Source organism: Aquarana catesbeiana, linkage group LG03 (genome assembly GCF_042186555.1).
Source record: "Aquarana catesbeiana isolate 2022-GZ linkage group LG03, ASM4218655v1, whole genome shotgun sequence".
Taxonomy (NCBI): Eukaryota; Metazoa; Chordata; class Amphibia; order Anura; family Ranidae; genus Aquarana; species Aquarana catesbeiana.
Genome location: NC_133326.1, coordinates 131,265,533 through 131,279,025, shown reverse-complemented (window position 1 = coordinate 131,279,025; position 13,493 = coordinate 131,265,533). Strand labels below are relative to the sequence as shown.

The following is a 13,493-nucleotide window of genomic DNA, read 5'->3' as shown; positions in this document are numbered from 1 at the left end:
ATCAATTGCAGCCACTGTGCCAATCAATTGCAGCCACTGTACCCATCAAATGCAGCCACTGTGCCAAACGCTGCCACTGTGCCCATCAAAGCTGCCACTATGCCCATCAAACGCTGCTACTGTGCCCATCAAATAGTGCCACTGTGCCCCATCAAATGCTGCCACTGTGCCCATCAAATAGTGCCACTGTGCCCCATCAAATGCTGCCACTGTGCCCATCAAATAGGGCCACTCTGCCCCATCAAATGCTGCCACTGTGCCCATCTAATAGTGCCACTGTGCCCATCAAAAGTTGCCACTGCGACTCCCCCCGCCCGCTCGCCATCTGCCCAACACTTACCCCATCTTGGTGGCGGGTCAGGCATGCGGTTGACGGCGGCAAACTGTGGGATCTTGCAGCAGGTCAGACAGTGGCTCATGTGTCCTCGGTGTGTCTCCTCCCCTCCTCCTGATAGGCATCCAATCGTAGCGCCTGTCCTTTCAGCCATTCAGGTGACGAGTAACAGACTCGCGCACCTGACTGGCTGAGAGGTGGTCCAATGATAGGAAAGTGAATATTCGTTCGCTTTTTTAACACACCTGGATGGACTGCAACTTGCGCTCGCAGTTCCCCTTTTTTGAAGCCTATTAGAGCTTATGGCTCTAATCAGGTGCTTCAAAAATACACCCCCGCCGCTGGAATTCAGGCGTCCGGCGTCCGAAAAGGGGCCGGACACCTGAATAGCGAGTGGCAGCGGCGGCCATGGATAGATTCATGCAATCCATTAATCTATCCATTCTACACAGAGGGGGGTGGCTGGAGAGAGGGGGCAGCGCCCGTGCGCCCTTAATGGACACACCACCACTGGACACTCAGCTGCACAAGGAAACTGAGATCAAATAAACAACAAGGTATATATATATTAAAGTGTTATTTATTTACAGTGAAAAACAGCAAACCATGAACACAGACAACACAGAAAACACAGCACACAGTAAACATCAACAACCCCAAACAGAACCAAAAACCCAACTAACAAGAGCTGTTGAACCTGAACAACTAAATATATATACAGACCAAGCTAGGGACAAGGGTACAAGGAATGCAAGGTTGCAAGGAAGGGGGGATCATGGCTGGGTACAGAGAAGAGGGAGGCAGGAGCAAGACAGAGGGGTGCAGACTGGATCAGGCTGGGCATCAGACAGCAAGGCCGGGACCAAAATCATGACGCGCCGGGGGAAGGGAGGAGAAGCCTTAAGTAGCCCCCCGGCAGCAGAACACTAATGTGACTGATTAGAACAGATTGCTGGCTCCTGGGAGACACCTGCTGGTGGACACTGGAGCTGCAGCCAGAGGAAGCTCTAGGCTTTGTGAGGCCTTAGGCAAAACATACACATGAGGCCCCAATCACACCCAAGATGGGAAAAAAAATTCAAGCAATAAAAATGGCTGCAAAGAGATGCACGGATCTAGCACACAGTTCATCAGCACCACTTCCAGGGCACCCTCCTCAATCAGGGAGAGGGAGAGAGAGGGGGGAGGGAGAGAGAGAGGGGGGAGAGAGAAATAGGGGGAGAGAGAGAGATAGAGAGGGAAGGGAGAGAGAGGGGGAGAGGGAGAGAGAGGGGGGGAGAGAAAGGGGAAGGGTGAGTGAGAGGGGGAGCAAGAGATTGTAACTGAGAGGGGGAGGGAGGGTGGTTGAGAGAGGGAGAGAGAGGGGGAGAGCGAGAGGGGAGAGAGAGAGAGAGAGTGGGTGAGCGAGAGGGGGAGAGAGAGGGTGAGCAAGAGGGGAGAGAGAATGGGTGAGAGAGAGGGGGTGAGAGAGAGGGGGTGAGCGAGAGGGGGAGAGAGAGAGGGTGAGCGAGAGGGAGAGAGAGAGAAGGTGAGCGAGAGGGGGAGAAGGAGAGGGAGAGAGGGGGGGTGAGCGAGAGGGGGAGAGAGAGGGTGGGCAAAACGGGGAAAGAGAGAGGGTGAGTGAGAGGGGTAGAGAGGGGGAGAGAGGGGGAGCGAGGATGGAGAGAGAGGGTGTCAGGGATACCCTGTGGCAAGGCAGATGCTCGGGCCTGCGCGTGTGCGCACATATGTTCCTATAAGAATGCGCTGTACCAGGCACCAGCGCGTGTACGTGCGCAGAGACACGCGGCAGGCGCACACGTGCGGGAACACGCGACAGGTGCGCATGCGCGCAAGCTAACTCGGCTTGGCGCCAGTGACCCTTTAAAAGGACTGCAGCTGCTCTAGTACAGTGCTGTCTGATCTGCAGCTGTACCTGAGTCTGATCCTGTACCTGCTGTAATTACCTTACCCTGCTCCGTTTGACCACCTCTGCCTTCTCCTCTCCTGACCCGGCCTGCCTTGACCCTGCTATATCTGAATCTGTTGATCTTCTGTTGCCAAACCACTGCCTGTCTGCTGACTACTCTTTGCCTGCTGAATTAACTACCCGTTGCCCGTGCTGACCCGGCTTGTCTCACTCTGCTTCAGTCTGTTCCTGATCCAGTCTCCGCCAAGATCCAGGGGTCTCTGCACCACACCTGTAACCACCTCCAACTGTTTCTACAGTCCAGTCCTTCCGGTGGATCATCTCTACTCATCTGTATCAGCTACCACGGATCATACAGGCGCTCCTACCTCACTGCGCTCCCGTACCACTGTTGCAACCCCAGTGATCCCCGAGCCAGGGCTGTAAGAGAGGTCTCCTTCTACGGTTGGGCTCTGATACCAGGTACGTGACCGTATCAGACAGCCATGACTGAGCCTACAGAAGGAGCCTCACAGATGGAGGAGTTGGGCCGCCACCTTGCAGCTCTCATGCAAGCTGTGCAGTCCCTACATGAGGGGGTACCTTAAGTTGGAAGGACAAGTTCAGACACTTCCTGTCAGCTCAGTTCCAGTATCCTCCGCTACACCTTCACGGACTATTTCCTCTCTCCCCGTGGTACTACCTCCACCTGAGCCCAGAGTTCCCTTTCCTGAGAGGTTCTCTGGGGAACGCAGCAAGTTTCGGGCCTTCCGCAACGCATGTCAACTGTATTTTGCTTTGCAACCCTGGACTTTCACGCTGGAATCCACCAAAGTGGGGTTTATAGTTTCACTACTGCAATGGGATCCTCAAGCCTGGGCTCACTGGTTGCTGGAAGTGGAGGACATACAAACGCATACTATGTCATCTTTTCTCAATGCTATGTCGCAACTTTACGACGATCCATTACGTACTTCCACGGCAGAGGCTGCCCTCCACGCACTCCAGCAAGGCCGCAGAGCAGCTGAGAACTATATTACGGACTTCAGATGCTGGAGCGTAGACACCCAGTGGAACGACGCAGCTCTGCGGCACCAGTTCCGCATGGGTTTATCTGAGAACTTGAAAGATGAACTTGCCCGAGTGGGAATACCTGATACCATGGAAGGATTTATCAATCTGGTAATTCAGATTGACCGGCGGGTCCGTGAGCGCCAATCAGAGAAATACACCCAGCAGAACCACCCTGTATGGATGACACCAAAAGCTCCAGTTTGGCCCCCTGCCAGTTCTAGTCCTATCAACCCCGCATCTGCCACTCCAAGGCCCATGCAACTCGGATTGATGCACCACACGCTATCTCCAGAGGAGCGATCACGCCGTCGGCAGAAGAATCTTTGCCTTTATTGTGGAAAAGCCGGTCATTATGTTCATGGGTGTCCTGCAAAGATGAGTAAGTTTCCTCCTACTAACCTCACAATGCTACCTGCCCAGGCGACTCACCTTACTCTTCCTCTGTTAGTCCAGCGTATTCTTCGTAAATAAAAAGGACCACTCTCTCCGTCCCTGTGTGGATTATCGGGAGTTAAATAAAATTATGGTTAAGAACCGCAATCCCCTCCCCATAATGACTGAGTTATTCCAGAAACTGAGATCTGCACTCATCTTTACTAAACTGGACCTAAGAGGAGCTTATAACCTGATACGTATTCGATAAGGGGACGAGTGGAAGACGGCCTTTCGTACCAGATTCAGGCATTTCGAGTATCTGGTCATGCCCTTTGGGCTCTGCAACGCCCCTGCCACCTTCCAACATTTTATTAATGATGTGTTCCGAGACCTACTGATTATCTTTGTAATTGTCTACTTGGACAATATCCTAATCTTCTCAGGTTTCCTTGATCAACACCGAGAGCACGTCAGTATCTCATTGTGAGGCTGCTGGAACTCTGTGTAAGTGGAACTGGTCTAAGTGGTGAGTTAAAAACCAGAGTTTAAAACAGGAGGTTATAACAGGGGTCATACTACCTGTGTAGTGTAAGTACCTGAGTGTTGTCTGAGTAGTGTGTGTGGATCGTTAGTACTTGTGTATTATGTACTGTATACTTGTGTATTGTGAGTGCACGTAGGTCTGTGAGTACCTGTGTATTGTAGTGTTGTGTACCTGTGTATTGTCTTGTGTACCTGGGTATTGTCTTGTGTACCTGTGTATTGTCTTGTGTACCTGTGTATTGTCTTGTTGTGTACCTGTGTATTATCTTGTTGTGTACCTGTGTATTGTCTTGAGTATTAGTGTCAGGAAGCTAGCTGTTAGGTAATTTGAACAGGGTAAAATCCCCAATCCTCACTAAACTTAATAGGTACGATGCCCGGCGGGTGTAGAGAGGCGACTCTTTGTACATCTTGCTGCATGTATGCGTTCCTTGATCATCTGATCGAGGGCGAATACTGCTGTGCAAAATGTAAGCACATTGTTTCCCTGGAAGCCCAGGTTCTGAATCTAGGGAAGCAACTGTCAGCACTGAGAAGTCCCTCCATACTAAAGGAGAGGCAGGAACGTACGCGGCAGGTGCTGGCAGGGGCCAGCACAGAGGCGGGTGAAGACAAAGAGGTGCAGGCACTAGCAAAGAGTAGATGGGTGACAGTCAGGAGGGGTAGAGGGGGAAGTGCCAGGGAGGCCGATCCAGGACTGGAGCATTCCATTGAGTGACATTGGTGAAACCAGTCAGGGACCAGCACTGCTGGAGCTGAGGGACTCTCCTAGCTGCCGGGGGAAGAACTCCTCCAGTGAGAGTGAGGGGGCAGCAAAGGGAAAGGAAAGACAGATTATGGTGGTAGGGGACTCAATTCTTAGAAGGACAGAGAGGGCAATCTGTAACCAAGACCTGAAGCACCGAACAGTGTGTTGTCTACCGGGCGCTCTGGTTCGGCACATCACTAGTCTTGTGGACAGATTACTGGGAGGGGCTGGGGAAGACCCGGCTGTCATGGTGCACGTTGGCACCAATGACAAAGTCAGAGGCAGATGAAGTGTCCTAAAGAACGATTTTAGGGACTTAGGAGCTAAATTGAGGAAAAGGACCTCCAAGGTAGTATTCTCAGGAATACTACCGGTACATCGAGCCACACCAGAAAGGCAGAGGGAGATTAGGGAAGTAAACAAGTGGCTGAAGAGCTGGTGTAGTAAGGAGGGGTTTGGGTTCCTGGAGGACTGGGCCGACTTCTCAGTTGGTAACCGGTACTATAGAAGGGACGGACTGCACCTAAATGAGGAGGGTGCAAATCTGCTGGGAATGAAGATGGCCAAAAAGTTAGAGGGGTTTTTAAACTAGGCGATGGGGGGGAGGGTCCAGAGGCAGAGATAACCAGCGCGGAAGATATTCCAGAGGGTAGTATTGGGGGCATTAGTGGTAGGTTAACCAAAGCACAAAAACACAAGGTGAGTATAGTAGCAAGTCCGAGTTGCAATCTCAAAACACCCAATACGAGGACAATATGCGACCGGTCTAAACTATGTGGCATGTTCACCAATGCCAGGAGCATGGCGGACAAGATGGGTGAACTAGAGATACTGTTGTACAAGGAGGATTTGGATTTTGTGGGAATTTCAGAGACCTGGTTCAACAGCTCTCATGATTGGCTGGCAAACATTCAAGGGTATACCCTATACCGCAAGGATAGAGAGGGTAAAAAAGGGGGAGGGGTATGCCTATATATCAAGAATAATGTACAAGTGAATGTGAGAGATGACATCACTGAGGGAGCTAGAGAGGAGGTGGAATCCTTATGGGTAGAGCTCCAAAGGGATGAAGCTAAGGGGAAAATAATACTGGGAGTATGCTATAGGCCCCCTAACCTGAGGGAGGAAGTGGAGACAGATCTCCTATCACAATTTGGATTAGCAGCAAGGATGGGAAGTGTTATCATAATGGGGGATTTTATTTATCCAGACATAGACTGGGCGGAGGGAACCGCGCATTCATTTAAGGCTCGCCAGTTCCTTAATGTCTTGCAGGACAATTTTATGGGTCAGATGGTAGACGCACCAACTAGAAATAAAACATTACTGGATCTACTGATTACCAACAATACAGACCTGATCACGGATGTGGAAATACGGGCAATTTAGGTAACAGCGATCACAGGTCAATTAGTTTCAGTATAAATCACACAAATAGGAAACATAAAGGGAATACAAAGACACTGAATTTCAAAAGAGCCAACTTCCCTAAACTACAAACCTTGTAAAAGGCATAAATTGGGATAAAATATTAGGAACAAAGAATACGGAGGAGAGATGGGTTTGCTTTAAGAGCATATTAAATAAGGGCATTAGCCAATGTATCCCATTGGGTAATACATTTAAAAGAGCAAACAAAAGTCCTGGATGGCTTAACTCCAATGTAAAAATGCATATAAAAGCAAAGGAGAAGGCCTTCAAAAAATACACGGTTGAGGGATCATCCTCAGCATTCAGACTTTATAAAGAATGCAACAAGAAATGTAAGGGTGCAATTAGGACAGCTAAGATAGAACGTGAAAGACACATAGCGGAGGAGAGCAAAAAAAATCCCAAGAAATTCTTTAAGTATGTAAACAGTAAAAAAGGGAGGACAGACCATATTGGCCCCATAAAGAATGAGGAAGGACATCTGGTTACAAAGGATGGGGAGATGGCGAAGGTATTGAATTTATTCTTCTCCTCAGTCTTAAGGAGTGAATCGGGGGGGCTTCAGTAACCAAAACTGCAGTGTTTATCCGCATGACACAACACAGGAAGCATCTCCATGGTTAACAGAGGACAGAATTAAAATTAGACTTAAGAAACTTAACATTAATAAATCCCCGGGACCAGATGGCTTGCATCCGAGGGTACTTAGGGAACTCAGTCAAGTGATTGCCAGACCATTGTTCCTAATTTTTACAGATAGTCTACTGACTGGAATGGTACCAGCTGATTGGAGAAAAAGCCAATGTTGCACCAATATTTAAAAAGGGCCCAAAATACATCCCTGGGAATTACAGACCAGTTAGCCTAACATCAATAGTATGTAAACTCTTGGAGGGGATGATAAGGGACTATATACAAGATTTTAGTAATAAGAACGGTATCATTAGCAGTAATCAGCATGGATTCATGAAGAATCGTTCTTGCCAAACCAATCTATTAACCTTCTATGAGGAGGTGAGTTGCCATCTAGAGAAAGGAAGGCCCGTAGACGTGGTGTATCTGGATTTTGCAAAAGCATTTGACACAGTTCCCCATAAACGTTTACTGTACAAAATAGAGTCAGTTGGCATGGACCATAGGGTAAGTACATGGATTGAAAACTGGCTACAAGGGCGAGTTCAGAGGGTGGTGATAAATGGGGAGTACTCAGAATGGTCAGGGGTGGGTAGTGGGGTTCCCCAGGGTTCTGTGCTGGGACCAATCCTATTTAATTTGTTCATAAACGATCTGGAGGATGGGATAAACAGTTCAATCTCTGTATTTGCAGACGATACTAAGCTAAGCAGGGCAATAACTTCTCCGCAGGATGTGGAAACCTTACAAAAAGACCTGAACAAATTAATGGGGTGGGCGACTACATGGCAAATGAGGTTCAATGTAGAAAAATGTAAAATAATGCATTTGGGTGGCAAAAATATGAATGCAATCTATACACTGGGGGAAGAACCTCTGGGGGAATCTAGGATGGAAAAGGACCTGGGGTCCTAGTAGATGATAGGCTCAGCAATGGCATGCAATGCCAAGCTGCTGCTAACAAAGCAAACAGAATATTGGCATGCATTAAAAAGGGGATCAACTCCAGAGATAAAACAATAATTCTCCCACTCTACAAGGCTCTGGTCCGGCCGCACCTAGAGTATGCTGTCCAGTTCTGGGCACCAGTCCTCAGGAAGGATTACTGGAAATGGAGCGAGTACAAAGAAGGGCAACAAAGCCAATAAAGGGTCTGGAGGATCTTAGTTATGAGGAAAGGTTGCGAGCACTGAACTTATTCTCTCTGGAGCAGAGACGCTTGAGAGGGGATATGATTTCAATATACAAATACCGTACTGGTGACCCCACAATAGGGATAAAACTTTTTTGCAGAAGAGAGTTTAACAAGACTCGTGGCCACTCATTAAAATTAGAAGAAAAGAGGTTTAACCTTAAACTACGTAGAGGGTTCTTTACTGCAAGAGTGGCAAGGATGTGGAATTCCCTTCCACAGGCAGTGGTCTCAGCGGGGAGCATTGATAGCTTCAAGAAACTATTAGATAAGCACCTGAATGACCGCAACATACAGGGATATATAATGTAATACTGACACATAATCACACACATAGGTTGGACTTGATGGACTTGTGTCTTTTTTCAACCTCACCTACTATGTAACTATGTAACTATGTAAGTATTGTGCTAGGCCGACTCTGTCAATACAAACTGTATGCAAAACCGGAGCAGTGCGAATTTGAGCGGCAGAGCATCCAGTTTTTGGGATTAGTAATCTCCACAGCAGGAGTCGAGATGGATCCCCAAAAGGTGTCTGCCATACTGGAGTGGCCTGTACCCACAGACAAGAAAGGGGTACAATGCTTCATAGGTTTTGCGAACTTTTATAGAAAATTAATTAAAGGGTTCTCTGCCATAATCATCCCAATAACACAACTAACTAAACAAAACCTGTGATTCTGCTGGAACCCTGAGGCGCAGAGTGCCTTTGAAACGCTAAAGAAACTTTTCACCTCGGCTCCTATCCTCAGCCATCCTGACCCATCTTTACCCTATATTCTCAAAGTGGATGCCTCCGAAACAGCAGTGGGGGCAGTTGTTTCCCAACGTCAAGGGGGGGAGGGGGGAGGGGGAGGTGGAGAGAGGAAGGGGGAGAGAGGGAGTGAGGGAGGGGGGAGGTGGAGAGAGGAAGGGGGAGAGAGGGAGTGAGGGAGGGGGGAGGTGGAGAGAGGAAGGGGGAGAGAGGGAGTGAGGGAGGAGAGAGGGGAGAGAGAGGAAGGGGGAGAGAGGGAGTGAGGGGGAGAAAGAGAGGGGTGACAGGGGGTAAGAGAGAGAAGGGGAGAGAGAGAGAGGGGGAAGTGAGAAAGAGGGGGTGAGGGAAAGTGTGGTGAGAGAGATCCCTAGAGCTGTCTCTGTCTGCAGCCCATCCTGTGCCCCATATCCCAGTCTGTGAGAGCAGTGGGGGGGGGGGGCAAAGAGCAGGGAGGAGCTGGAGAGTGCTGGGGGGAGGGGGCCAGAGAGTGCTGGGTGGCAGAGAGCACTGGGAAAGGTGGAAAGCACAGGGGGGGGTGGGGGCTGGAGAGCGCTGGGGAGGGCTTGAGAGCAGGGGGCAGAAAGAATTGGAGTGGAGAGCAGGGGGGGTGCTGGAAAGCACTGGGGGAACAGCCAGGCAGTAAAAGGAGGGGCTGGAGAGCAGGAGGGGTGGAGTCAGGGAGCGCAAGGATGGGCCAGAGAGCACAGGGATGCAGAAGAAGTTAGATAGGAGGAGCGGTGGGGAGACTGCACATAGTGGAATTGATTTTTCCATACTCCTCCATGCAGCCGCTGAATGATCACTTCTCCTTCCCTCGATCCTGCAGACATTCAGCGGCTTCAATGCCACTATGTGCAGTCTCCCCACCGCTCCTCCTCTTCAGGCACACAGGGAGCCTGCACAGGCACTCATGTTCTCTCCGGTCGGCCAGGTAGCATAAAGACATTGCAGGCGGAGCACCTTCCTCTTCACAGTCATGGGGCAGCTCAGCTGGATAGTTTCAGCGCCCCCCGGCCCCGACTTCTGAACCAAATAGGAGGCAGGTGCGGAGAGGTCGGGTGAGTGGCGCAGGCTGAAGGAGCAGCTCAGCTGTGGGTCCCACATGGACATGCCGCCCTCATGCCTTGTAGAGATGACACCTGGAGCCAGGTGCTGTCATCCAGCTGCTGTCACCACCTAGAGGCCTCTACTATTACGCACCTGCTGCCACCGGACTGGGACGCTCCGAGATGAGGCCGTGACATCAGTGATTGATCACAGGCAAATTAGGCGGCTGAGAAGTCCCTGTGAGTGTGAGGCCTTAGGCGACCGCCTGATTTGCCTAGTTAGAGAGCCGCCTCTGGCTGCAGCAAACTGCCCAGAACAGCATAGTGCCACCAGCAGGTGAATTCCATCCTAACACTCCCCCTGTCATTTCATATTCTGTGTTATCCCCAGTCAGGGGCTGCTGTGTGAGAAATACCACCCTGGCCCCTCCCCCTGTCACTTTATATTCTGTATTTTCCCACCATAGCTTGTCTGACAAAGGGGGCTGAGCTCCAGAAACGTGTTGCACCCACTCACTCCTGTGACATACTTCCATTCACATTCAGAGCATATCAAAATGTTCACTCTCCTGCGCTGTGTCGTAGGTCCCAACGCATTATCAGACTCTTATGTTGACATGTAAATATATGTTGATAATGCACACCTCACTGCCTTCCAAAGACTGGAGGAGTCCAAATGAACTGAAAGCATAGAAGAACACAGAGGGTGCATAGGCCTAGCGCATTATTTTCAATACATGTTTTTATTTAAAAAAAAATGGAGGTGAATATACTCACAGACCAGTACTTGCTGTGCTATGACACAAGTACTGGTTTGATTACATGCTTCTTGGTGGACCCGACTTTTTGCACACAGGGGCTCCAGGGTCTTTCAGTCCTGATGTGTCTTACTGGTGTGTCACTCTCCCTCTCATCTCCATGCTGGATAATGAGAATCACAGATGTACATGTGCCTGTTTTTAAAAAAGTGTAATCATTACTGTTTTCTAACTTCTGCGCCCCGGTGCTGTCTTTTCTTTACATGTGTTGGAGCGAATCCACCCCTGATCCAGATTCAGGAGTTGCAAGAGTCACCCAACTTCAGTTTACTCACCTGAGACTTATTGTTTCATGGGATTAACCTTTCTGGGACTCCTTTGTATGCTGGTAGCGCTGAATTTTGGTGTGTCTCGGCACACAGTGTTGATGGTCTGACTGATATTGGAAGTATGCATCCAAGTATCCAGATACAATCTGAGTAAAGACCTGAGTGTAGGATCCTGGTGACTGTTGCTACTGCTTATGCATCAGTATAAGTGTTTGTCTAGCCTGAGACATTTCTGTTGGTGTCTCTGTGCTGTTTATTTCTATGGGCATTTGATAAAAAGACTTTTCTAAGAAGTAGGGACATAATGGAGAGTGTCCACTGTTCAGCTTTTATGGAGTATCCCACTTCTCCCTAAGCCCTATCCAAGTTACTTATCAATAAAGTTCAGAAAAGGCAACCCCTAGACTGTTCATTGAGAGTGACTGTTGCTGTGTCCCTGGCTGCTGTTGCACTAAACTGGGAAAAGAACCCGGGGGTAAATCAGCGGCCCCTATGGGGGTAAGTGCTACATATACAGTATATTAACACGTACTTAATAGTCATAAAGATATGATAAAATAGATTAATAAGTAATATGAATTTTCTGAACTACAGAGACCAGTGTATTCTTTATTACAGCTCTATCACGGATTCAAGCATTATTGGTCATAGGGTACTCACTCTTGATACACTGGACTCCACGGTATGTTCTCACTCACGCAGAAGTTCCCCCTTTCTCCATATCTGTCAGTGAAATACACTCCAGAAACTGATGTTATTTTGTTCCCAGGAAAATGACTCAGGACATTTTCCTTTTGGTGAGAGTAAGACCAGTACCAGGCTTGGGCTCCAATAAGCACCCCTCCACCTAGTCTCAAGAATGTGACAATATCTTCTGCCTGGCTGTCATCATATCCAGTAGTACAGAACACACCTAGATCTTTCTTCAGACCAGACACTTTTTTCACCTTGTATCCAGAGGAGGACAGAGTCTTCTCCAAGTGACCTAGATTGTTGCTAACACCAATTACTGCTTCCAAAGATGGTTTCAGCCAGGATATAGCATTCTTCAGGAAATCCATGAATCGTGGTTGGTCTAAATATGACTCATGGCTCATGATCACTATTTTACCCTTCCCATACTTAGAGGCAGCCAGGAGGATATGTTGTGCTGGATTCACTAGCACTGGGAAGGCCGTGTCACCAGTCAGAAGAAGCTGACAGGGTATGCTGTCTCCAGAGAAGTCCAGGCTACACAGACCATGGACAAGTGAACTGTAGTCTTCTTTAGCTGTCATATTTCCTATAAGAAAAAATATATGATAAATGTTTGAAGTTGTACAAAGAGCAATCAAAAACAAATGAGTAATGTCCATGATACTTTTTTTATTTGCTCTAACATTTTTTAGGACAAGCTTTTGGAGTGTACACCCTTCTTCAAGGTCCAAGCAGTACTAACACACAAAGTTTTAGCGGAATGTTAAAGTGGTAGTAAATTTTGCTAACAATACTTATTTTTTGGGCCCCCCAGGTGGGTTATGCCATAATGTACTAGTATGCACAGCATATTAGCACATTATGGCTGTCAGAAACCATGAACCAGACCGAGACAGAAGTACAGTAAAATCACACTTGTTTATTAATAAAAATATAAAGGTAAATAGAGTAAGCGTAGTCAAAGTATAGCCAGAGTCCAGTAACCGGATGGGGTAGTCAGCCCAGCCAGAGTTCAGCAACCAGATCGCATAATCAGCCAGGCCAGAAGTCAGGGATCCAAGTAGAGGAACAGCAAGCAGGATAAGGAGCGAGAAGGGATGTAGCAAAGCCAGTCTTTAAACAGGAACGCAGGAGATGGTTTCTTGTGATGTGACCAAGGCGAAGGCAGGAATGAAGTGAGCTGGAGATCTTTAAGTAGGCGGGACTGATGAGCAGATTCACAACAGCTGGTTAACTGTGGAGAGAGATGACAGCTGGCAATGAGCCGACAGCTGTCCAGCCAGCTTAGAGAAGGAAGGGCTGAGCTAGCCCTGACAGTACCCCCCTCCTCAACGACCCCTCCTCCTAGGAGGACCACCGGGCTTGAGGGGAAAACGTCTATGGAAATCACGGCGGAGGGCAGGAGCATGTACGTCAGAGGATGAGACCCAGGAACATTCCCCTGGACTGTACCCCTTCCAATGCAGCAGGTACACAGAGATGCTCCTCTAGCGCAGGAGTACTCTGCGGAACAAACGAGTCAGGCAACATGGAAGGTTGGAAACCATAATTCGCCATAAACGGAGACAATCGGGAAGCAGAATTCAAGGCACTGTTGTGAGCAAACTCTGCCCATGGTAATAGGTCTGACCAGTTGTTGTGATGGTCAGAAATATAGCAACGTAGGAATTGCTCCAAGGACTGATTGGCT

General features: G+C 48.7%; 1 protein-coding gene across 1 annotated transcript in view; it reads right to left on the bottom strand.

Moving 5' to 3' along the window:
* LOC141131686 (TRPM8 channel-associated factor homolog) overlaps positions 1-12,385 on the bottom strand; it is a 42,712-nt gene extending 30,327 nt beyond the window's left edge. Inside the window, exon 1 of the mRNA XM_073619240.1 lies at positions 11,768-12,385. Coding sequence (XP_073475341.1) covers positions 11,768-12,384 — 617 coding nt within the window. The 5' untranslated portion in view covers position 12,385. The remainder of the gene's footprint in view (positions 1-11,767) is intronic.
* Positions 12,386-13,493: the final 1,108 nt, after the last annotated feature.